General features: G+C 37.0%; 1 protein-coding gene and 1 pseudogene across 1 annotated transcript; both read left to right on the top strand.

The window, feature by feature from the left end:
* Window positions 1-1,030: 1,030 nt before the first annotated feature.
* Window positions 1,031-4,061, top strand: LOC140145080 (uncharacterized; annotated as a pseudogene).
* A 1,092-nt stretch (window positions 4,062-5,153) lies between these two features.
* Window positions 5,154-13,788, top strand: LOC140145078 (N-acetyllactosaminide beta-1,6-N-acetylglucosaminyl-transferase-like). The gene is made up of 2 exons (XM_072166863.1): window positions 5,154-5,318; window positions 12,520-13,788. Exons 1-2 carry the CDS (start codon window positions 5,154-5,156, stop codon window positions 13,378-13,380), a joined length of 1,026 nt encoding a protein of 341 aa, XP_072022964.1. The 3' UTR covers window positions 13,381-13,788.
* The last annotated feature ends 8,165 nt before the right edge of the window (window positions 13,789-21,953 follow it).

Below are 21,953 nucleotides of genomic sequence, written 5' to 3'. Positions count from 1 at the left end.
GCTCTTCATCGAAATTGTCATCGGAAGGGATTGGAGACATTAACGAACCCAGCAAACACAAAACGTTTTCGACATCATTCGTAAAAGGTTATAAAAGGTTGTCAGAAAACGTTTAAATGTCGGGTTATATAAACGGTATATTAAGAGTATAAAACGTTTTCATAACCTTAAAAAACATTTTTTTGATAATCTACTGCTCAGCAAACAAAAATGTTTTTCAGAAAACGTTTAAATGTCGGGTTATATAAAGGGTATAAAACGTTTTAATAACATTCCAAAAACATTCTTGAAAACTTGATGAAAAACATTCTAAACAGAATGTTATTTTGGGGTTCAAAAATATTTTGCGAAAAATGTTTGCCCAAAATATTTTCAATAACGTTTTAAAAACGTTTTCATGACCTTTGTATAACCCGACATTTAAATGTTATTAAAAGGTTTTGAAACAAACATTTTAAGAACATTTCTGTGCTTGCTTGGTTCAAATATTGTAACATAATGTTATTTAAGTATTGACACAATATTTTGCAAAAATAGTTTACAATAACATTTTTTGAAAACATTTAAAAATATTGTTGTGGTGTGTTTTCATACAAAACGTTTTAAAAACGTTATAATGACCTTTATATAACCCGACATTTTAATGTTATTAAAATGTTTTTACCTAAACCAAAAGCCAAAATATAACTTATTTAAAACGTTTTTAAAACGTTTTTGTGTTTGCTGGGAAGGAGTTATATCATGAGTACACAAAAGAACCAGTCAAGAAGTTCAAAGGGGTGAAACTCTCAGAGCTAAGCACATTGGAAGAGTTTTTCAAAGTCAATATTATTGTTTATGAGCTTATTGAATCACGCTCTGGTTGTGATGCTGACGCTTTTGAGGATGAGTGTATGATGGGGAACTGTGGAGATGACGTAAACGAAGCAGCAGATAGTGTCGTTATGATAGAGAGGATCGTGAAGGAGAGATACAAGAAGAAGATGTACAGAAAGGTGATGGTAATGCAACTAGGTCATACTATCATGATATGAAATATGATAGGTGTGGATCTATGAAAGTAGTAGCACGACGGGTGCAGCGTAGTGTTAACAATTATGATAGTACCATGTATATCAACTGATATGAAAACCACTTCAGTTACATAACAAACCTTGCCAAGTACAGCAAATCCTTCAAATGTAAGAAATGTCACAAACTGTGGAAGTCAGGATGGCAATTGACTCGCCACGAGGCTACGTGTGACGCAAATGGAACAAGACATATCTACCCAGGAGGATATTACATCAGCCCACCTACAATCTTTGAACTGCTTGAGGATGAAGGTTTCTGCATGCCAGAACACATGAGGTTTTTCCCTTACAGAGCCGTATATATGACTTTGAATGTTTATTAGACAAGTCTACTGCTTCCCAGATATCCGAGACACTGACATGGGAAGCCCATCATGTTCCAGTCAGTGTATCTGTATGCAGCAACATTCCTAACTTTGAGACGCCAAAATGCTTTGTATCCAATGGTAGTTCTCAGGTGTTGGTCGACCAAATGATGGATTAGAGATAAGTCAGCATAGCACAGCCTTATTGCATGAATTGTACCAACCCGTTTTCTAAGAATTAGATAGAAGAATAGACGCACGGACTCATGCGGAAGATGCTTCAAAACCCGACAATGGCAAAAAGCAACACAAAAACTTTGTCAAATTAAAAACCCGCTTGGAAAGTTACATAACTGAACTCCTGGTGATAGGGTTCAACAGCGGAAAGTATGACATCAATGTCATCAAGCCATACATATACAGCTCCTTCAAAACAATGACAAGATTCAATTCATTGTGAAACGAAACCACAATCATGTGTGTATCAAGACCAACTGCTTCAAGTTTCTGGATGTTACTAAACTATCTAGCACCAGGGTCCACTTACGATAAGTTCCTGAAGGCTTATAACTGTCAACTCCAGAAGGGAATATTTCCTTACGAATGGTTGGATTCAATAGAAAAGTTAGATACAACACAGCTACCTCCGAAAGATGCATTTTTTAGTCGACTCAAAGGTACGAATATATCAGATGATGACTACCAATACTGTCAGCAAGTTTGGAAAGAGAATGGTATGGTTACCATGCACGATTTTCTGGTGTGATACAACAATCTAGACGTAGAACCTTTCATTGAAGCACTTGACAAAATGGATTCTTTCTACAGGGAGAGAGGAAATAGATACCTTTAAGGATGGGATGTCAGTCCCGGGCCTAACAATGAAGTACCTATTTAAGACAAGTCCTGAAGCCACGTTCATCTTGTTTGATGACACTAACAAAGACCTTCGCCAGCTCTTTGAAGAAAACCTGGTAGGCGGCCCGTCGATCATCTTTCACAAGTATCATGAAGTTGATAAAACACAGATTCGTGGTGGCAAGTTGTGTAAGAAGATAGTGGGCTATGATGCTAATGCATTATATCTTTGGCCATTACACAAGACATGCCGACAGGAATGTATATCAGAAGACGTCAGGAAACTGGGTTTAAGCGAGAATAACACACACGGATTTCAATGGTGGCTCACGAATGGCTGAGATGGGAGGCACACACTCAAGGAATCAACATCAGATACAATGGCAACAACACTGAAAAGCGAATCGGGCCACGTATGCTTCCAGTTGATGGCTTTTGTACTGAGACCAACCAAGTCTTCGAGTCTTCGAAATGCAAGGATGTAGATTTCATGGGCACAAGTGTGCATTGAATCCGCAACATGAAACATGAGGACCTTAGAAAAGAGGCAGTATATAGAGAATGAGGGATATGATTTTGTGGAAATGTGGGAATGTGAATTTACCAGACTAAATAGATCCAACAAAGAGCTACAAGCTTTTGTCCAGTCTATTAGACCACCTCTCTACAAGAAAACCACTCTGACTCAAGATGAAATTATACAGGGAGTACTTCAAGATAAGCTATTCGGATGTATTGAATGCGACATTCGTGTGCCAGAAAATCTAAAACCGTATTTTGAAGAAATGCCACCTATCTTCAAAAATGTTGACATCTCTATGAATGACATAGGTCCCTTCATGGCAAAATTTGCAGAAGACAAAAACATCATGTCTACTCCAAGAAGAAGTTTAATTGGAAGCATGTTTGGAGAAAAGATCCTGCTTTCAAATCCTCTCTTGAAGTGGTATCTTCATCTTCACAAGGCCTGTTTCAAAGAGTTTGGCAATGTTGTATCAGATGCCCGCAGAGCTGGGGACATGGATTCTTCCAAAACAATAATTGCTGACACCATGAAACTCATCGGCAACTCTTCTTATGGAAACACTATCACCAATAAGGAGAGACATACAAATGTCAAAATTGCAGACACTATAGAGGCTAGGAAAAGAATCAATGAACATCTCTTCCGTGATATCAATGAAATAACTGGTGATTGTCATGAGGTGATCATGGCTAAAAAATACATCAAGAAAGACCTACCAATTCAAATAGGATTCTTTGTGTATCAATATGCAAAGCTACGCATGCTACAATTTTACTTTGACTTCTTAGATAAATACATTGATCGATCAGACTACCAATACATAGAAATGGACACAGACTCTGCATATATAGCTATTTCTGCAGAACACCTTGATGATCTTGTGAAAGATGACCTTAAAGACCAGTTTCAATATGACAAGCCCAACTGGATTCCCAGGACTGATACTGAAGAACACAGACATTACGATAAGCGAACCCCGGGTCTTTTTAAAGTGGAGTGGGAAGGAGACGGTATGATCGCTCTCTGTAGCAAAACATATTATTGTTTTGGGCCTAAAGATAAATTCAGCTGCAAAGGTGTAAACAAAAATAATAACATCATTAACAAAGATCTCTAACAAAGATCTCTATCTTTAGTTATTGATATAGAAGAAGGCGAAAAAGTGGAGTTAATCGTGGTTTCAGAGTGAAAGACAACAGTATCTTCACATACAACCAAACAAGATATGCTTTCACCTTCTTCTACCCAAAGCGAAAAGTCCTAGAATATGGGGTGTCTACAACATATTTAGACATATGATGAAATGAAAACTAACTAGCATTACTAGTATTTTTTATAATTTTTAAATCTGTAGGCCTAATACTTATTAAATGTAAATGTATACTATATCAAATGTTGTACATTTTAAAAGAGAAAAATAATCTGTTAATACGATCAATGAAAATCTCAAATAGCTGGGTAGAATGAGCAAATGCGCTGTCTGCAACCTAAAATGCATTAAGCTGCGTACTTAGTACATCAAAAAGCGTTACGCCGTCTTAATAGTACGTCAAAATTCGTTGTGTAGTATCATTGCCTACTTCGTGCAACTGTGTTTTCCATTGCCACTTATGGATGCGAGTCTTGGGCTATGACCAAGAATGATAGGAAAAGAGTAGATGCTTTTGAGATGTGGTGTTACAGGAGGCTTCTACGAGTGACATGGAAAGACAGGAGAACAAATTCCTGGATCCTTGACAAGATTGGTACAAGTCTAACCATCAGAAGCGGCATAATGGAGAGAAAGCTGAAGTACTTTGGCCATATTGTCAGGAAACATGGAGGTGTAGAAAAACAGATTTTGCAAGGGGCCATGTAAGGCAAACGAGGAAGAGGACGTCCACCAACATCTTGGACTAATGACGTGAAGCTGGTTTCTAACCAGGGGATGCAAGGTGCAACACACTTGGCATCGGATCGAGTGAGATGGCGTACTCTTGTGAAGACCACAGCAGCGCTACACAGCGCCACCTGACACAGAGAGAGAGAGAGAGTATCAATAGTTAGTCCAAAAGCGTTGTGCGTTGTTTGCAGTGCGTTAAAAAGCGTTACGCGGCGTCAATAGTGCGTTAAAACGCGTTACGCGGCGTCAATAGTGCGTTAAAAGCGTTACGCAGCGTCAATGGTGCGTTTAAAAGCGTTACGCAGCGTCAATAGTGCGTTCAAAAGCGTTACGCAGCGTCGATAGTGCGTTCAAAAGCGTTACGCGTCGTAATAGTGTATCTAAAAAACATTGCACTATGTTAATAGTGCATTAAAATGAGTTTTATCATCGCTTGAATCATGAGTTTGAATTATGCTAAGGTCAGTCCATCGTCTCGTCATTTGTGCACAAACCATCAAAGGGTCAACATGAATTTTTTTGCTGCTAAACACCACCAGTGTTCCCTGTGTGATAGAGGGTTCACTCGCAAATATGATCTAACGCGACATGAACAAAATGTACATCAGGAAGAAGAGTCTGAACAGGAGGAATGCGATTCAGAAGTATATGATATGGACTTGGATGATTCACAAGTAAATGACAACAACGAATCCAACGATTCTGAAGTAGACTTATTGAAACAAACCCCATGCGAAGCGCGGAAAAATTGCAAATTTTAAGGTAAATGATCAAGGGCACAATGCAGGCGAAGCGCGCGAAAATGTGCAATTTGTGTTCCCATGATTGATTAAGCTGCACTCCCCTGATTTCTCAAAGATTTCATTATATCGAGGATGATCAAACAGTAATATAAATTCAAGTGAAATAGTTATTAGAGTGTGTCGTCGCCAGAGTGCTACACTATCGTAAGTGACATTTTTGGCCAAAATGAGATTTTGACGAATTATGGAAGGCCATATAAAAACGCACATTTTAAACCAGGTTCTAAGTTTCAAAATTATTTAATTATTTTTTAATTAATAAAATAAAATATCGTAAGTGCAATGCAATTTTAATTAATGCATGCAATACTATCGTATGTGCCACTTACGATAGTCTTGCACGCTAATTTTGTTTTTCATTTGCTGCAAGACCATCGTATGTGCCACATACGCTACTTTATTGGGCCTAAACAACAAAATCACGGAATGCTACACCATCGTAAGTGCAAAGCAGTCTCTAACACATCACTGGCTGTGACGCTGACGGCTGTATGCGTTGTCATCATGCTGGCTAAGTTCATAGCTCCCATGACTGGTAATAGAGACGATAAATTAGGTGTTTTTAGTTTTAGATTCAGTAATAAATATTGAGAGATAACATTACGGCAAAAGGTGTCTTGCTATTGTTAATATTATGTGCCAAAATAAATTAACACTTGTTAAGAAACATAAAATGACAAAATATTGGATATTTGAGCCGATATTACGCATATCCTAATTTAGCAATGAATGCTACACTATCGTATGTGGCACATACGATAGTGTTGCACTCTATACTTATTTCTATTTGAGTGCAACACTATCGTATGTGCCACATACGATAGTGTTGCACTCTACACTCATTTCAATTTGAGTGTAACACTATCGTATGTGGCACTTACGACATCTAAATCAGTAAATAATTCATCGATTTATTAACTTTAACACCATTTATATGGTTTATATTATTAAAATCAAATTGCTTTACATTCCCATGTTATTTTATGGCTACTTGGAAACAAACAGCTACGCTAAACACAAAAATGCTCCTCCTGTAAAACTGTCCAAACTGCACTTACGATAGTGTAGCACTCTGCCGACGGTGTGCTTCAAAGGCTATCTTGTATTTTTTTAATGCACGTCTCTTTTTTTTCTTATTTTTTACGGGCCCGCTATTTTTGTTTGTTTGATGGGCCGTACGCGTAAGAGCAAAGAAAACAGACCTTATAATGGACCCGTAAAGGCAAAGAAAAGATACCATAGGCCCGTAAAGGAAAGAAAAGAGACCTTAGTGAGTATGTAAGCAAAGAAAAGATAAAAAAGACCCCCCTTTTTGGGTTTCGCAGCTCCAAAAGACCCCCTATATTTGACCAAAATAAAGCTCCGAAAGACCCTTGATTTGGATAATTTCAGCTCTAAAAGACCCAAAAATTGCTCATTCCTCATATTTCTTGTTTTTTCAGGCGATTTTTAACCAAAAAGTCAAGAAAGACCCTTGATTTTGACTTTTCGCAGCTCCAAAAGACCCCATTTTACTTGTTCACAGCCCGGTTCGCAGCTCCGAAAGACCCCTTTACCGGTACGCCGTCAGCTCCCAAAGACCCACCACCTCAAAATTCCGGGGGAGCATACCCACCAAAATTTGTTGATGTGCCCCCCTCGGGCTTATTGGACCCATAAAAAGAAAAGGAGACCTCAGAGGGCCCGTAAAAAGCAAAGAAGAGATATACCTTAGGCCTAATGGACAAGAAAAGAGACCTTTGTTGGCCCGTATAGAGTAAAGCATTAAAGGGCATTTCGTGATCCACAGCATCACCCCCCCCCACTTTTCTAAAAAAAAGTTGAGATTTTTATATCACTGGAAACCTCTAGCTAAATAATGTTGATGTACAAAAAAATTCTTGCAGATTATTTCGTTTAGTAAAGATATCGTGAAATTGAAATTTCGTTCTGGTATACCAGAACGAAATAACAACACATTGATGAATCACATAATCATGCATAAATCGCACACGCAAAATCGGAATCAACTGAAATTTTGTGAATAAGCTTTTTCGAGGATATCTACTGAAAAATGTCTTTAAAAGAGGACGCTAGGATCACGAAATACTCCTTAAATTACAAGGTATCTTTTCTTTACCATTTACGGGCCCCTGAGGTCCCTTTTCTTTGCTTTTACTGCCCCATAGTAAAGTATGTTTTCTTCACTTTTTACGGGCCCCTAGGACTCCGGGCCCCGGGGTAGCCCCCGGTTACCCCCCCCCCCCCCCCCCTTGTCGGCGGCACTGGGCGTCTTTTAAACAAAATGCTAGGAAAACATGTTTAAATATGCACATTTTCCCGCTCGCTGCACTCGCAATATAGGTAAGGTCCTACCTAGACCTTTTAAAATTTGCAAATTGGGATCCCAAAATTTGACATAATTATGCAAACGGGGGGGGGGGGGGCAAGCGATTTGTGGCAGGCCGGGAGGGGCAAGAGACTGTTGGCACGCTATTTGGAAATCCCCCCCCCCGCGCTCATAATTATTGCACATCCCCTGTAGTGCAGTCTTATTCTAGATTGGTCAAATTTGACACAGAAATGGTCAAATATATGTATAACACGGGAAAAGAGTCCGCGGGGAAACCACAACTTATTGGTCAAAATGCCTGAATGCCGTGACTAATAAAGTTTGTCAAATTTACTTGATTTATTTCCGATTCAGAGAAAGTACTTTCACACGTTTCCAACTCATTTCATACGCATATCGACCAAGAAATTGGTCAGTGTAACACAAACATTTGTCAAAATAAAATGACACAGAGATTGTTCTAAAAAAGGCCATAATATGGCTGCATTGAATCGTTTTAGTACTTTGAGCATCCTGAAATTGGTTAAATTGGCTAAAATAAGATAGAAATAAATGCTGATCGACACAATAAATAAAATCATCATGAATAGGATTTATTTGTAAAGTGAACTTATTGTTGCCTTGCGCATACCCTGTGTGCGTATACCTTGTCCCCAGACCGCGCGTGCCAGATGAGATCAATACCGTTCAGTTGTTTACAAGTGTCCCAAGCTCGATCTCCAGGGCAGCGCATCACATCACGCGGCATAGCTTTGTGCTACCAAATTTGAATTGAAACCCCTTGAAACTGGGGCGGGGCTATCATAATTGACACAAGAATCACGGGCTTAGTTGAACGATTATTTGGAAGTGAGATCTCTAACACTTCGGAACAGTCTCGGCGTGGGGGAGCGGTCACTGAATTTTAGCGTTCAATGTAGGAGGTGTGATTAGTGTAGTGGCATCAATTTTGTAGAAAGAGGAATTGGTTTTAGGCGCTGGGAAGTGGTTTTGGTCGCTGTGTATTTAGAATCGGGGTGGGGGTGGGGGGGGGGGGTGTGAAGGACTATGGCATATTTTGATAGGCTATTATGTAATTATGTATCGGTCCATTATCCAGGCCGGACCGAACCGAGACTGTGGGACAGTCTAAGTATAGTAAAGTAAAGTATAGTATGGAGATACCACTGCTGCTTCTACCGAGTACCCTAGCCCTTTGTGGCCGGTGTTAGTACTACAGTAAATAATTACCAGCGGTCGCCACCATACTGTAGATGGATATTGGTCAAAAACTGGGATCATCTTTCGTGACATACGAGAGCTGAAAAACACTTTTGCGCATACCACAGTTACTGTTCATTTTCCTATACACATTACACAGTGCTCTCACTATTGACGCGTGACCTCTACAAACAGTGTATGTTATACAGCCTGTGAAAGTGAAAAGCGCCCTCTCTGGCATTTAGAAAATACCGTTGTGACATGATGCTTACATCAACGTAAAGGGCGCCGTCTTAGTTCTTAAATGCCGTTTGTTCTGTTCAACTTGCTTATTTTAATCTCGAGATATGTTTAGTTAACAACGAAAGGGTAAAATCACAAGTGTGCCACCAGGGAAGAGGCCTGTACAATGATAGCTGATGTTGATGCGTCTAATGCACTTCCTCCTCAGAGCTCGTGCATTACAGGCATCAACATCAGCGCGCGTGCATTATTTTGTCTCAGTTCTCTCCCAACAAGTAATACGCGTTCATTAACCTATAATTGTGCAATTTGTGTTTGTCTTTTAATGTCTTGAGTGACAAAGAAATCAGTATTTACCATTATAAAATCATTGACATGCACATATACAATATTATATTTAATTTAATTTTACAGCAGAATGTGAAATATTTATTCATCTGTTTTTAAGTGGAAAAAGAGAATTATTATACCTGTATCATGATAAAACAGTAAAAACAGTTTTGTAGTGTTGTGTAATTGATGCATTATTTTGATTTCACGATGGAACTCTTGATAAACTTGATGCTATATCATTGATTTACATGTACAGCCGTCTTCCCTAGAAAAAAGTGGCACAATTGTGATTTTACCTAACTAAACATATCTCGAGATTAAAACAAGAAAATTCAACAGACCAAACTGCATTTGAGAGCTAAGACTACGCCCTGAACGTTGATGTAAGCATCATGTCACATCAGTATTTTCTAATTGTCAAAGAGTGCGCTTTTTACTTGCACATTTTTTTAGACAGGCTGTAGGTATAGGCTGTAGGCATTGCCTAGTTAACGTCACTGCGTGAAAACATAACCGGTCAGCATGTAAGCAGCATCTGCAGTTAGTGCCTCGTTTGCTCTCTACAACATCGGTAAATTGAGAAAATACCTCGACCAGGCGTATGTTGACAAGCTTGTCCACTCATTTGTAACATCTCGTTTAGATAGCTGCAACAGCTTGTTATACGGACTTCCTCAATTCGAGCTCGATAGATTACAGAGAGTCCAAAACGCCGCAGGTCGGCTAGTCACCTGAGTTAGAGGTCGCGTCCACACGAGTCCCGTTCTTCGCCAACTCCATTGGTTGCCGGTACGCAAACGGATAATGTTTAAGACTCTTCTCGTGACATTCAAGATTATCCACGGACTTGCATCATTATCTTACGTGCTTTCAATTATTGCTAGTGTGTATTTCATATTAATTTATGTGTAAACTGTACGATTTAAGGTATTAAGGGTTTTTTTAGTAATGTATTGGTTTGTCTTTCTTTTCTTCCGCGCCTTGAGGTGTACGCGTAAGGCGCTATAAAAATGCGGTTTGTTGTTGTTATTGTTTGTACTCCCTGAAATTCTAGAAAATATAGCTTTGTTTTAGCTAATTTAGATGTTTGGAAATATATTCGCACTTTGGTGTTTTAGTAAGGAAGGGCACGCATGGCCTGCAAAATTCCCTGTGTAATTCGAATGCAACTTTTAGTGACTATCACTCTCTTGTGGACCGCTCTCTTCCGAAGGGAATTAAAGCTAAACCACTTGACGGATATTTTTTGTACTTGCTGTCAAGCAAGAATAATGTATATATTACATGTAGGCTAAAAACTGAGTAGGTAGGGCATCTGCAAATGTTCATACCTCCCAAGTTCATCGATTTCATGAATTTCATTCATTCATTAACTTTAGGTGCCTCCTTTTGTCTGATATTATTAGACAGAAGTCGGTGGCAAATAGCAGGGTAATAATGTACCGACAGCCATCCAAATCATCGCCGAAAGTTTCACCACGGGTCTTCAGATGTTTAATAGTGGGTTCAAAGGCAACCAAGAAAATGATTGGGGATAAAGGATCGCCCTGAAAAACTCCACGTTTAAAAGGGAAGGGTGCAGATACCAGTGGCGTAGCGTGGGTCATCATAGTGGGGGGCATCGGCCATGATTGGGGGCACCGGGTCTGATTGGGGGGCTTTCCCAAAACTCGCTTTTTAATGTCATTGTGATCTAACTCGCCATTTGCCATTGTCCGCTAACTCTAAGTAACTTGACCATCCCATAATTCGCCTTTTATCCACCCCCTTGTCCAACGATTACAGCTACGCGTTTTACATGAAAGTAGCTAATCATCTTAAAATTCAAGCAACCAATTTGAATATCTTTATGAAATGGTCATGAGAGCAGCCGTGCAGATTAAATTTGTATTCAGGGAATTCAAGATCTCAGAAGAAAATAGTGCAGTTGGGTACAGATCATTATAACTCAATCGTACTTTGTTTGTAAATAATATATCTAATTCCATACTGACCCATTCCATGTCAACTCAGGGATGTGCACTGCAGCACTTCTTCAATTTTTTCTTTTTTTTCTGTGTGGTGGTAGATATTGATGAGAAAGTAAAATCCTGAAAATTTGAGCTTCATACTCCATTTCGTTTTCCCGTGGCATCAATTTGAAATTTAGGGGGGGTCAGAATAAACAAATGTGTCGCAACGCCAAAGACGACGTTTGGAGGTCCATAAATGTATAAATGGAACCCTTTAAAACTTTGAAAAGTATGTATCCTGGGCTACTTTTTGGTGTAGAATTCAAATCTGCTATCAGAAAACGTGTAACTCCTTTACTTTAAAAGATATAAGGCCCTCAAAATGCAACTTCGTCTCAACATGCCTGAAGTTGATAGTGGGGCAAATTGTCTGACATTGGTTTTCAGGGGGGGTCAGAACTCCAAAAGTAAAAATAATTTTATTGTCCATATTTCAGCTAAATGTATTCAATATGCTCAATATTGGTAAGAGTAATGTCCTACCAAATTGGCATATTGACATTTGGCTGAAAAATGGACAAAAAATTTTTTTACTTTTGAGTTCCCCCTGAAGTTGGTCCTGTTGGACGAATTTGCATTTTGAGGGCCTTATATATTTTGAAGAAATGTTCTTGGACAAGTTTTCTGATAGCAGATTTGAATTTAGGGTCAAAAAGTAGCCCAGGATACATTACTTTTCAAAGTTTTCCAAAGGGTTCCTTTATACATTTATGGACCTCCAAACGTCGTCTTTGGCGTTGCGACACATTTTTTACGCTGACCCCCCTAAATTTCAAATTGATGCCACGGGAAAACGAAATGGAGTATGAAGCTCAAATTTTCAGGATTTTACTTTCTCATCAATATCTACCACCACACCGAAAACGAAACAAAGTTGAAGAGGTGCTGCGGTGCACATCCCTGGAGTTGACATGGAATGGGTCTACTGACTGTTGGTTATTATATATTTTAGGTAGAACGACTACTGCGAGCAATCTACCAACCTCAAAATGTCTACTGTATACACATTGACAAAAAATCACCACCCCAATTTCACAAAGCAATTCGGACTTTATCTCAGTGTTTCGACAATGTTTTCCTCGCTTCTAAACTTGAAGATGTCAGATGGGGATCCTATTCAGCTCTGTTGGCAGATCTACATTGTCTAGAAGATTTATTAAACCACCCAGTTCAATGGAAGTATCTATTAAATCTATGTGGCATGGATTTTCCTTTGAAAACAAACTTTGAGATGGTGCAACAGTTGAAAGCATATAATAATCACAATTGTATAGAAGGCTACAAAAACAATGACACCGCGTATGAGAGAAGCCGATTTAAAGAGACAAAATCAATAGCACCACACAATATCACAATCTATGCAGGAGACACGTATATTGCAGCAACTCGAGAATTTGTCAACTTCACCATTTACGACCGAGTGGCTAAGGAATACCTATATTGGTTAAAGGATGTATTTGTTTCTGATGAATATTACACACCTTCATTAAATAGGTTGCCATATGCTCCGGGTGGTCATGTCAAGCCTTCTTATGACTGCAACGTTCGCTATCGTAAATGGTCGTTTAACACAAAGTTCGTGGACCGTCCAAAGTGTATTGGAAAGTACAGACATGAGCTCTGTTGCTTTGGTACAGGTTATCTGAAGTATTTTTACAGAACCCCGCAGTTATTTGTCAATAAGTTGGACTATGAGTTTGATCCAGTTGCCATACAATGTATGGAAGAGCTCTTAGATTACAGAACCTATCATTCTGAAGATTTCAAGAATTGGCAGAACTTTCCAATAACACATCATTACTGGCAAAAATAGGCACAAATATAACACAAAACCACTGATGTGGTAAAGCCTAAGTAGATAAAGTATAAATTATAAGAATTGTTTAACTTCAACACGACTGAAAATTTGATAGCGGAAGCGCTTTCACAGAACCAACTGCGTCCTCAGCCGGATGTTAAGGCTCTGATGATTTATTGCTTGACAACTTTGGATGACGTCACGTTTGTAGATAACGTCAAATCAAATGTGTTTTCCTCGACCCCCTGAAGATCTTTGGTGTGAGAAGGTTATCCCAGATTGGATCTTAGTCCAGTCAAGTGTCTTCCCAGTCCATTTGATGGGAATTATTATTCATGGAGGCATGCTCATGTTAGCAGATTTGGAATCGGCAGCCTTTGATTTATGTTCAGATAGCCGTTTTCCACCTTTCTACACTGCAAAATTCAAGTGTTTAGATTCTAAACACATTTTTGTAACAGTTATGAAACGTGTCACAGTATTTATTTTCTAAACATGTCACATTTTTTTAGTTTCTATAACAGTCAACACCGCGTTTAGAAACTGAACACTATAATGTCCAGCTCAACTAAACACTATAGTGTTTAGTTTCTAAACATGGTGTTGACTGTTGTAGAAACACAGCATTTAGAAACTAAACACTGTGACATGTTTAATTACCTGTAACACTTATTAGACACTGTTTAGTTTTTACATCAATCAACACCATGTTTAGAAACTAAACAATATAATGTGTAGTTGACCTGGACATTATAATGTTTAGTTTCTAAACAATCATGGTGTTGACTGTTCAAACTGAACACAATCAACACATGATATGTTTAGGACAATGTGTTTAGCCAAGAAGTGTTTAGGATTTTCAATCACATACCTAATCTTGTGATATGTTTAATGTGATTTCAACCAAAACATGATGGTTTCTCATTCCTACACCATTTTTCGTAAAATATAATCATGTCATATTGATGCACTCCCTAGTGCTACAATTGTTGTATACAAACATACAAAAAAAAATTTTCTTTGTCATTTTATTAATTAACCAAATTTCAGAAAACACATTACTTTCTTCAACCATTTCCATGTTTTAACACATTTTTTTTTCAGATTTTTAACCATAAAACAGTGGTAAACAAATAGTTACAATGCATCAAATATGTCATGAAATAAGGAACACTATATGCCACACGGTGCATCCTTAGAATTTATCTGACATAAATATGCTAATTAACATGCATAATAAAAATATTCACAAACATGCTCATGAAAATATCAGAATAGTCACAATTTCAAGCAAATGCAATACTTAATTCACAAAATCAATTTCCCATTTTGCAGGGGTAAATGAAATAAGTTAAATCAGTTACATTAAAAAAATGTTCTAAGAAATCATTCTGCTCAGGGTAAACAGTGCCTATCACAATTGGTTTGGGTTTTGGTAATAAAAGCTTAAAGCATTGTGTTTCTAAGCTATCATCGGTCAAGTCATCTCTATTCCTAAACGCAATGTCATTTCTGATCAAAGTGCAAACCCTACCCCCTTCTCTAATTCTGTCCTTTCTTATAACACAGTAGCCGTCTATCATTATTTCACTATCAGTCACAGAATATTCAAGCCAAGTATCGCTTATAGATAATGACGGCTGCTTCTGTTTTCCTAACCCAAGTTCTCAGTTCGTGTAGCCCAGGCTTTCAATACAAGGTTGCAGAATGCATCAGGCTATAATTGATGACAAAAGTCTTGTCATGCAGAACATGTTTATTTACAGTTACCTTAGCAGCAATTCACCTAGTAGCAATCATTAGCAAAGTAGTTGTTCACCTATGAGCTACAACCGGAACAACTACCCTCTGAAAGATATAACTTCAAGGTAGATTTTTCCCGGTGATTTCGAAACACATGTTCAAGTTCAAGTTCAAGTTTATTTCACCATCATCATATTATATAGGGCCTACAATAACAAAATATCAAGAAAAGGATGGTAGGACAATCACAAGAGCAAAGCTCGTAAGACATGATTGCCCTCAGTGCAGAAACAAAAGACAATTGAGAAAAAAATGCATTAACTTTATACAGTACAAAATAGAATATTATGATACAGGGCATTTTTATGAAGCAATACATTTATGAGTATAAAGAAATCAGATAATCTTTATAGCTGCGTTTGAATGAATTAGGAGACAAGGCGATTTTGATATCATCGGGGATAGAATTCCAGAGCAATGGGCCCTGCCTTCTAATGGTATTTCTGGCCAAATCATAATTGAATATTGCAGGGCGAAACAAATTGGATGAGCGTGTTGAATAACTGTGGATGGCCATATTTTAACAAAATAATTGGCAAAATTACAAGGCATGTTGTTAATACTGAAATTATATATAAATAAAGCTTTGATAAGTTTATGAATATCAAAAATATTCAAAATATTTAGCTGACAAAATAAAGGTGATGTATGGGCCAGCCAGCTAGAATTGGTACATAACCGGATAATTCTCTTTCACAAAAATAGAATTCAAATTGCAATAGTTAGGATCTGCCCAAATGATATTACAGTAGTGTAGATGAGGTAGAACTAATGTATTGTACAAGGTAAATAACGTATCACACGAAAGAATGAGCTTTAGACGAAATAAAACTCCACTATATCTTGAAACAATATTGGTAACATAAGATGTATGATCATACCATGTCAGAGATTCATCAAGAATAACACCCTAAAAAATTTAGTACGAGTTACTTTAATAAGTTCATTGCCACCTATAAATATATGAGTATTGTGGTATGTGCGATTGCTATGACGGTTTTTAAACATAATATAATTCGTTTTTTGAACATTAAGGGACAACTTATTGGCTTTGAACCATGCAGAAATATTAATTAATTGATTATTAACAGAACAAATAAGTTCATCAAGGTTCGGATTGGACATAATAGCATTTGTATCATCTGCATAAATAAAAAAGGACAAATCTTTCGAAGAATAAACTATATCATTTAGGAAAATAATAAAAAGAAAGGGAACCCAATACTGAACCTTGGGGAACACCACATTGAACTGTACTTAAAGAAGATTTACAATAATTATTAAACACAACAAATTGTTTTCTGTTGGTAACCACTCCTAAGCCTTTCCACGTACTCCATAATGGTGAAATTTCTCAATGAGAATATCATGATTGATTGTCTCGAAAGCCTTGGAGAGGTCCAGGAATATACCCAATGTATGGTGACCTTTATCAAGGTTAGAAACTATCATATTGTATGCCTCTAAAACAGCCATGTAGGATGAATAAGTTGTCTTAAAACCAAATTGACTTTGATGAAGTAATGAATAGAATGTAAGAAAATTATAAAGTCTCTTGTGAATAATACGCTCACATATTTTTGAAAACACAGGAAGGATTGAAATTGGGCGATAATTGTTACATAAATGGGAGTCGCCAGCTTTAAAAATAGGAACAACTTTAGCGTGCTTATGCTCATCTGGAAAAATTCCATTAGAAATAGACAAATTAAATATATGAACCAACGGAGAAGCAATCAGATGTTTAACATGTTTTACAATATCAGGTCTAATTTCAGCATATCCAGGACTTGCACCAGATTTAAGAGAAGCACATGTTTTGATAACTTCATTCGTGTCCGTTGGTGTAAGAAAAAGTGAATTCTGAGGAGAAGGAATATTATTCAAAAAGTGATCAAAAGAAACATGTGTAGGAGGAATATTTTTAGCTAATTTAGGACGAATGTTGGTGAAGAAATCATTAAAACCATTTGCAATCATTTTAGGATTAGTTGTTGGAGTGCCATTTATATCAACACAATCTGGAAGAGGTTGCTTACGCTTCCTTCCTAAAAGATCATTAAGGAGTGTCCAGGTTTGTTTGAGAGTGTGTTTTTGTTTTTGTTCACTGAGCAAATTACAATAATACATTTTTTTAGAATTACGAATCAGACTGGTAAGAGTATTTCTATAATTTACTAGTAAACGCTTACTGGCATCTGTTGGCGAAGATTTAAATTTACGGTACAGCTTATCCTTACGACTGATGGATGTTAAAATAGCAGTTGTGATCCATGGTTTATGAGGAATACGCTTATAACTTAAATTCACACGTTTAGCCTTAACGGGAAAACAACGATTATGTAATACAGACAGTTTATCAATAAATAACTTATACGCTTGGATAACAGATTCCTCATTAAGAACATGATTCCAATTAGTTAATTGAAGGTGATTTGTAAAAAAATGAATGTTCCGTTGAGTAAATGAACGACCATGTGTGGATCCAACAAAATTATGTTTCAATGAAATAGAATCAGTAAATTGAAAAATACGGTAGTGATCTGTGATGTCAGACACACATATACCACACTTAATTTTCTTATCAAAAACATTATGGAAAATAGTATCAAGAAGTGTGGCAGAATGTGACGTTATCCTGGTGGGGCGATCTATAAGTGGAAACATATTATGATCAAAGAAATTTGTAAGGAAATTCTGAATTTTTAAATCATTCTCGTGCTGTAAAAGGTCTAAGTTAAAATCACCTGAAATATAGCAATGCTTGTTTTCATTTGCAATAACATCAAGACAACGGCTTAAATCAGAGTTAAATGAAGCAACGTCAGTTCTATGAGCACGATAAACATTACCAATAATGATATTCTTACACTTTGAATTCATAATTTCAATGAAGATAGACTCAGAGTGATCAATAACATTAACAGAAGAGTCATACTGAATTAGATCAAGATCCTTTCTTAATTTAAAAGAAAGCGAATTATGAATGTACAAAGCAGCCCCACCACTTTTCCTGTTCTTCCGTGGTACACTAATTAAATTATAATTGGTAATATCGATTAAATTAGATTGATCCTCCTTGGACCAAGTTTCTGACATTGTAATTATAGAAAAAGTGTGTTTCAAATGTGATAAGAAAATTTAAATGTTGTCACGGTTTTTGTTAAAACTACGAGAATTTAAATGTAAAATTGAAAAATTGTCACTGAACGATACAACAATATCAAGTAAATTATCAAAGTAGTAGTTACAGGAGTTAACACAATTGGGTTTAAACAGATTCTTTGGCATAGCATTATCAACAATATCATCATACAAGAAAGGATTCAATTTTAGACTCAGCAGCTTATTATATTCAATGGAGTTATTGAAATAAAAACTATTAAATTTAAATTCATTATCATCAAGAATGTGATTGAATGGAAATAAAGTACCAGTACAACTATAACACATCCAGTTATCATCATCAATATTGCCATAAACACATTTTTTTCATACTGCAGTTACTGTCCGTTTTCCTATACATAATACAGTGCTCTTTCCCATTGACGCGTGACCTCTACAAATGGCCTACGTAAAAAGTATGGGGGAATGCCTAGTTAACGTCGCTGTGTGAAAAATAACCGGCCAATATTAAAAGTACTCTTCTAAAATTCTAGACAATATAGTTTTGTAACATGTCCTAAATTTTTAGCTAATTTAGATGTTTGGAAATATTCGCACTTTGGGGTTTTAGGAAGGATATGTAAACGACAGATAACACCAAAAAAATACGAAGAGATTATTTCCAAACCGTGTTAAGTCTGCAAACCACCATGTTTCTCATTTTCAAGAACGCTGGTTAACAATAAGCACGTAGTGTCTCATTTCGTAAACAAAGACCACACACAATTGTTCTCTAGCGCTCGCTTTATAATCGTTCACCCAACTGAAAGGATAATCCCAGCGCATTGCTCCATTGTACGTGTAAAAGCAGAAACATATGATGTGTGTATTTAACCAGAGAAGATATGATTTAATCAGTTGAGCTGTTTTCAATGAGTGTTATCTTGGTTTAATAACTTTTAATGGGGTTTAAGTCCTGCAAAGGTCGAATTGAATTCTACTGTAGACATGACTGCATCATGTATGATATAAATATTACAGAATTTACAAGTTAACATAATACGATCATGTACAATGTTCTTCAAACATTTTTTACAATTTGCCATGAAGATCCAACGTCAAACACCACCCCCCCCCCCCACACACACACACAATCTAAACAAACCACAAGGTTACACTAAACACTGAAGTTTAAAGTAGGTGATGAAAACAAATTTAGGGCCAAAAAGCATATAGGACAGAGTCATACGAGCACGGAAGTAACTGATAAATATACCATAAAGAAAGGCTAATGCATAAACAAATATAAATCAATAATAGATACAGAAATAATAATATAAGGGATTTTTATTTTTTTTTAAATCACAACGATTAGAAACCTAGTACTAAAAATGACTTGAAAAATGACAAACAAAAAGGGGAAAATTGATCACGACATTCCAGCAATCAAGGTGAAAATAGCAGGCAAGTAAGCAAATGGCGAGGATCAGGGAAAGATAAACATGTTCAATCACCCGCCAATTAACACAATGATTCAGAAAATGTTAAGGACAGCTAAATTTAAAACAAGTTAAAGTAAATGACAAGAAATAAATCAAGTAAATCAGTAATTAAACAATTAAAGAAAATGCATATGAATAAATATACAGGGTGTCCCAATAAAAAGAGGCCCCTCATTGCGCCCTCTTTTTCTCCTATTTCAGAAAAGGTGTTTAAGTATATGTTGGTATGTAAAGAAGCCTTTACCCGTTAGCTTTAATAAACCGAAACAGTTATTTCAATCGGCTCATAACTTTTGAAGATATGCCCTTTTAAAGAAAAGTACCCGTTTTTCTCTCTGTCCACGGATAGCAAACAGAGTTGTTCGGATGGGTCATGCTGTGGAGTGGCCTGCAAGATCAAACAGACCACACACTACTTGATTGCTTCCTTTGAGGCAAAATCCAAGATCTTCACAAACGTATTACTGCTGCATTCGCAAGTACCCGGCGCACAAGGATGGTACGCAACGCAAGTGATGCAATGAGGACCAGGGCTGAAACATGTATTCGCCAAGGAGGCGGCCAGGTGTGGGGAGAGCGGCACAGTAAACTCACTTCAGAAGAATCAAGGATAAACCAAACAAGGCCTTTTCAGGGCTACCTTTTATCCTAAAAAGAGAAATGACTTATGTTCTAAATAAAAAAGCAAGAAACGACAAAGTAAGAAAGGAAGAAACATAATAAAACAAAAAGGCAAAAATAACCAAGAAAAAAATAAGTAATTGCAAGTAAAGCATTCCCATTCCGAATCCATTTTACCCACAAATTAATAACACTCTCAAAATCTACAGCCCATAAACCCACCGGTAAAGCACATATCCTAAATAAAGTTATTTTATAAAGTTATCATTGAGGAATTTTTGATATTCATGCATGGTACGGGTAGTCCTTTTAATCTTGAAGTAGCCAAACCTCCTCCGTGGACAGAGTGAAAAACGTGTACATTTCTTTAAAAGAGCATATCTTCAAAAGTTTTAAGCTGATTGAAGTAATTGTTTTGGTTTATTAAAGCTAACGATTAAAGGTTTCTTTACATACCAAAATATATTTCATCAACATTTCGAAAATAGGGGAAAAATAGGGCGCAATGAGGGGCCTCTTTTTTGGGGACACCCTGTATTAAAAAAAGGAAAGCAAAAAATAATTCAAAGTAAAAAAAACAATATAGAAAACATAGTAAAAGATGAACCCTCAATCAAGTAGCTCTGATAAGACAAGTGCAAGGATGACATCAATGGCTATATAATCAGTACAAAGAGAGCGAGGCTGAGCACAGAGACCAGGAACAAGAAAAAAATGCAGCCATCATTCAAACCAAAGCATCCGTGAAAATTGGGTCATCTGATACAGACAGTTCACACTACAAACAATAATAAACAAATATAGAGTGCATGCACGTGAGGTCACTAGCCCAAAAGGGCACACACCACTAAATAATCGTCCCATTGAAATACACGGGAAAATACAAGAAAGTAAGTTTGTTTTTCTACCCCATGTCACAACATTTTTAATATTTTGATCAAACCAATGTCTTAAATAAAGATTAAACTTTTATTTAAATTTAATTTTTTGGGACAAGTTAAGACAAACTTGAGAGATACGAACTCCTGAACAGCGCCATCCCGAATTTCAGCCGACACGCTCGCCTCCTTACCAGTTCCGGCCATGATATTGTTCCGAGGGCCTATTACCCATGCACGTTCGATTCAGAAAATTTTCTGAACAGATATGTAATGTTGAGCTCCTATTCTATCTTTTTTATCAAAACAACCAAGAGTCACTCAATTTGGTTCCCTCGGGACGCCGATATATTTCGCATAGGTGCTATTTTTTACCGGAACTTTGAAAGGTTACACCAAATGCGGAAGGATTTAGTGTAGTGCACCCAAAATGTCTTTTAGCTATAAACAGCCTGCCCGCCAAGCTAAACACAGCAAGTTTCCCAACTAAACACTGTGTTCAGTTTCTAAACACGTCACATTCTCGGTCAAATGTCACAAGTGTAGATTCTAAACGCGTCACACGTTACCTATTTTAAACACTATGTTTAGCATATTAATCTTTATTTATGTGTTTACCAGCTAAACACTTATTTTCCCAGCTAAACGCTGTGTTCAGTTTCTAAACACGTAACATGTC

Source organism: Amphiura filiformis, unplaced genomic scaffold (assembly GCF_039555335.1).
Source record: "Amphiura filiformis unplaced genomic scaffold, Afil_fr2py scaffold_128, whole genome shotgun sequence".
Taxonomy (NCBI): Eukaryota; Metazoa; Echinodermata; class Ophiuroidea; order Amphilepidida; family Amphiuridae; genus Amphiura; species Amphiura filiformis.
This window is presented reverse-complemented; position numbering and strand designations above follow the sequence as displayed.

Coding starts and splice junctions, on each gene's coding strand:
- LOC140145078 (XM_072166863.1), top strand. CDS start 5,154: ATGAATTTTTTTGCTGCTAAACACCACCAGTGTTCCCTGTGTGATAGA. Junction 5,319..12,519: donor TGGACTTGGATGATTCACAA/GTAAATGACAAC, acceptor TATATATTTTAG/GTAGAACGACTACTGCGAGC.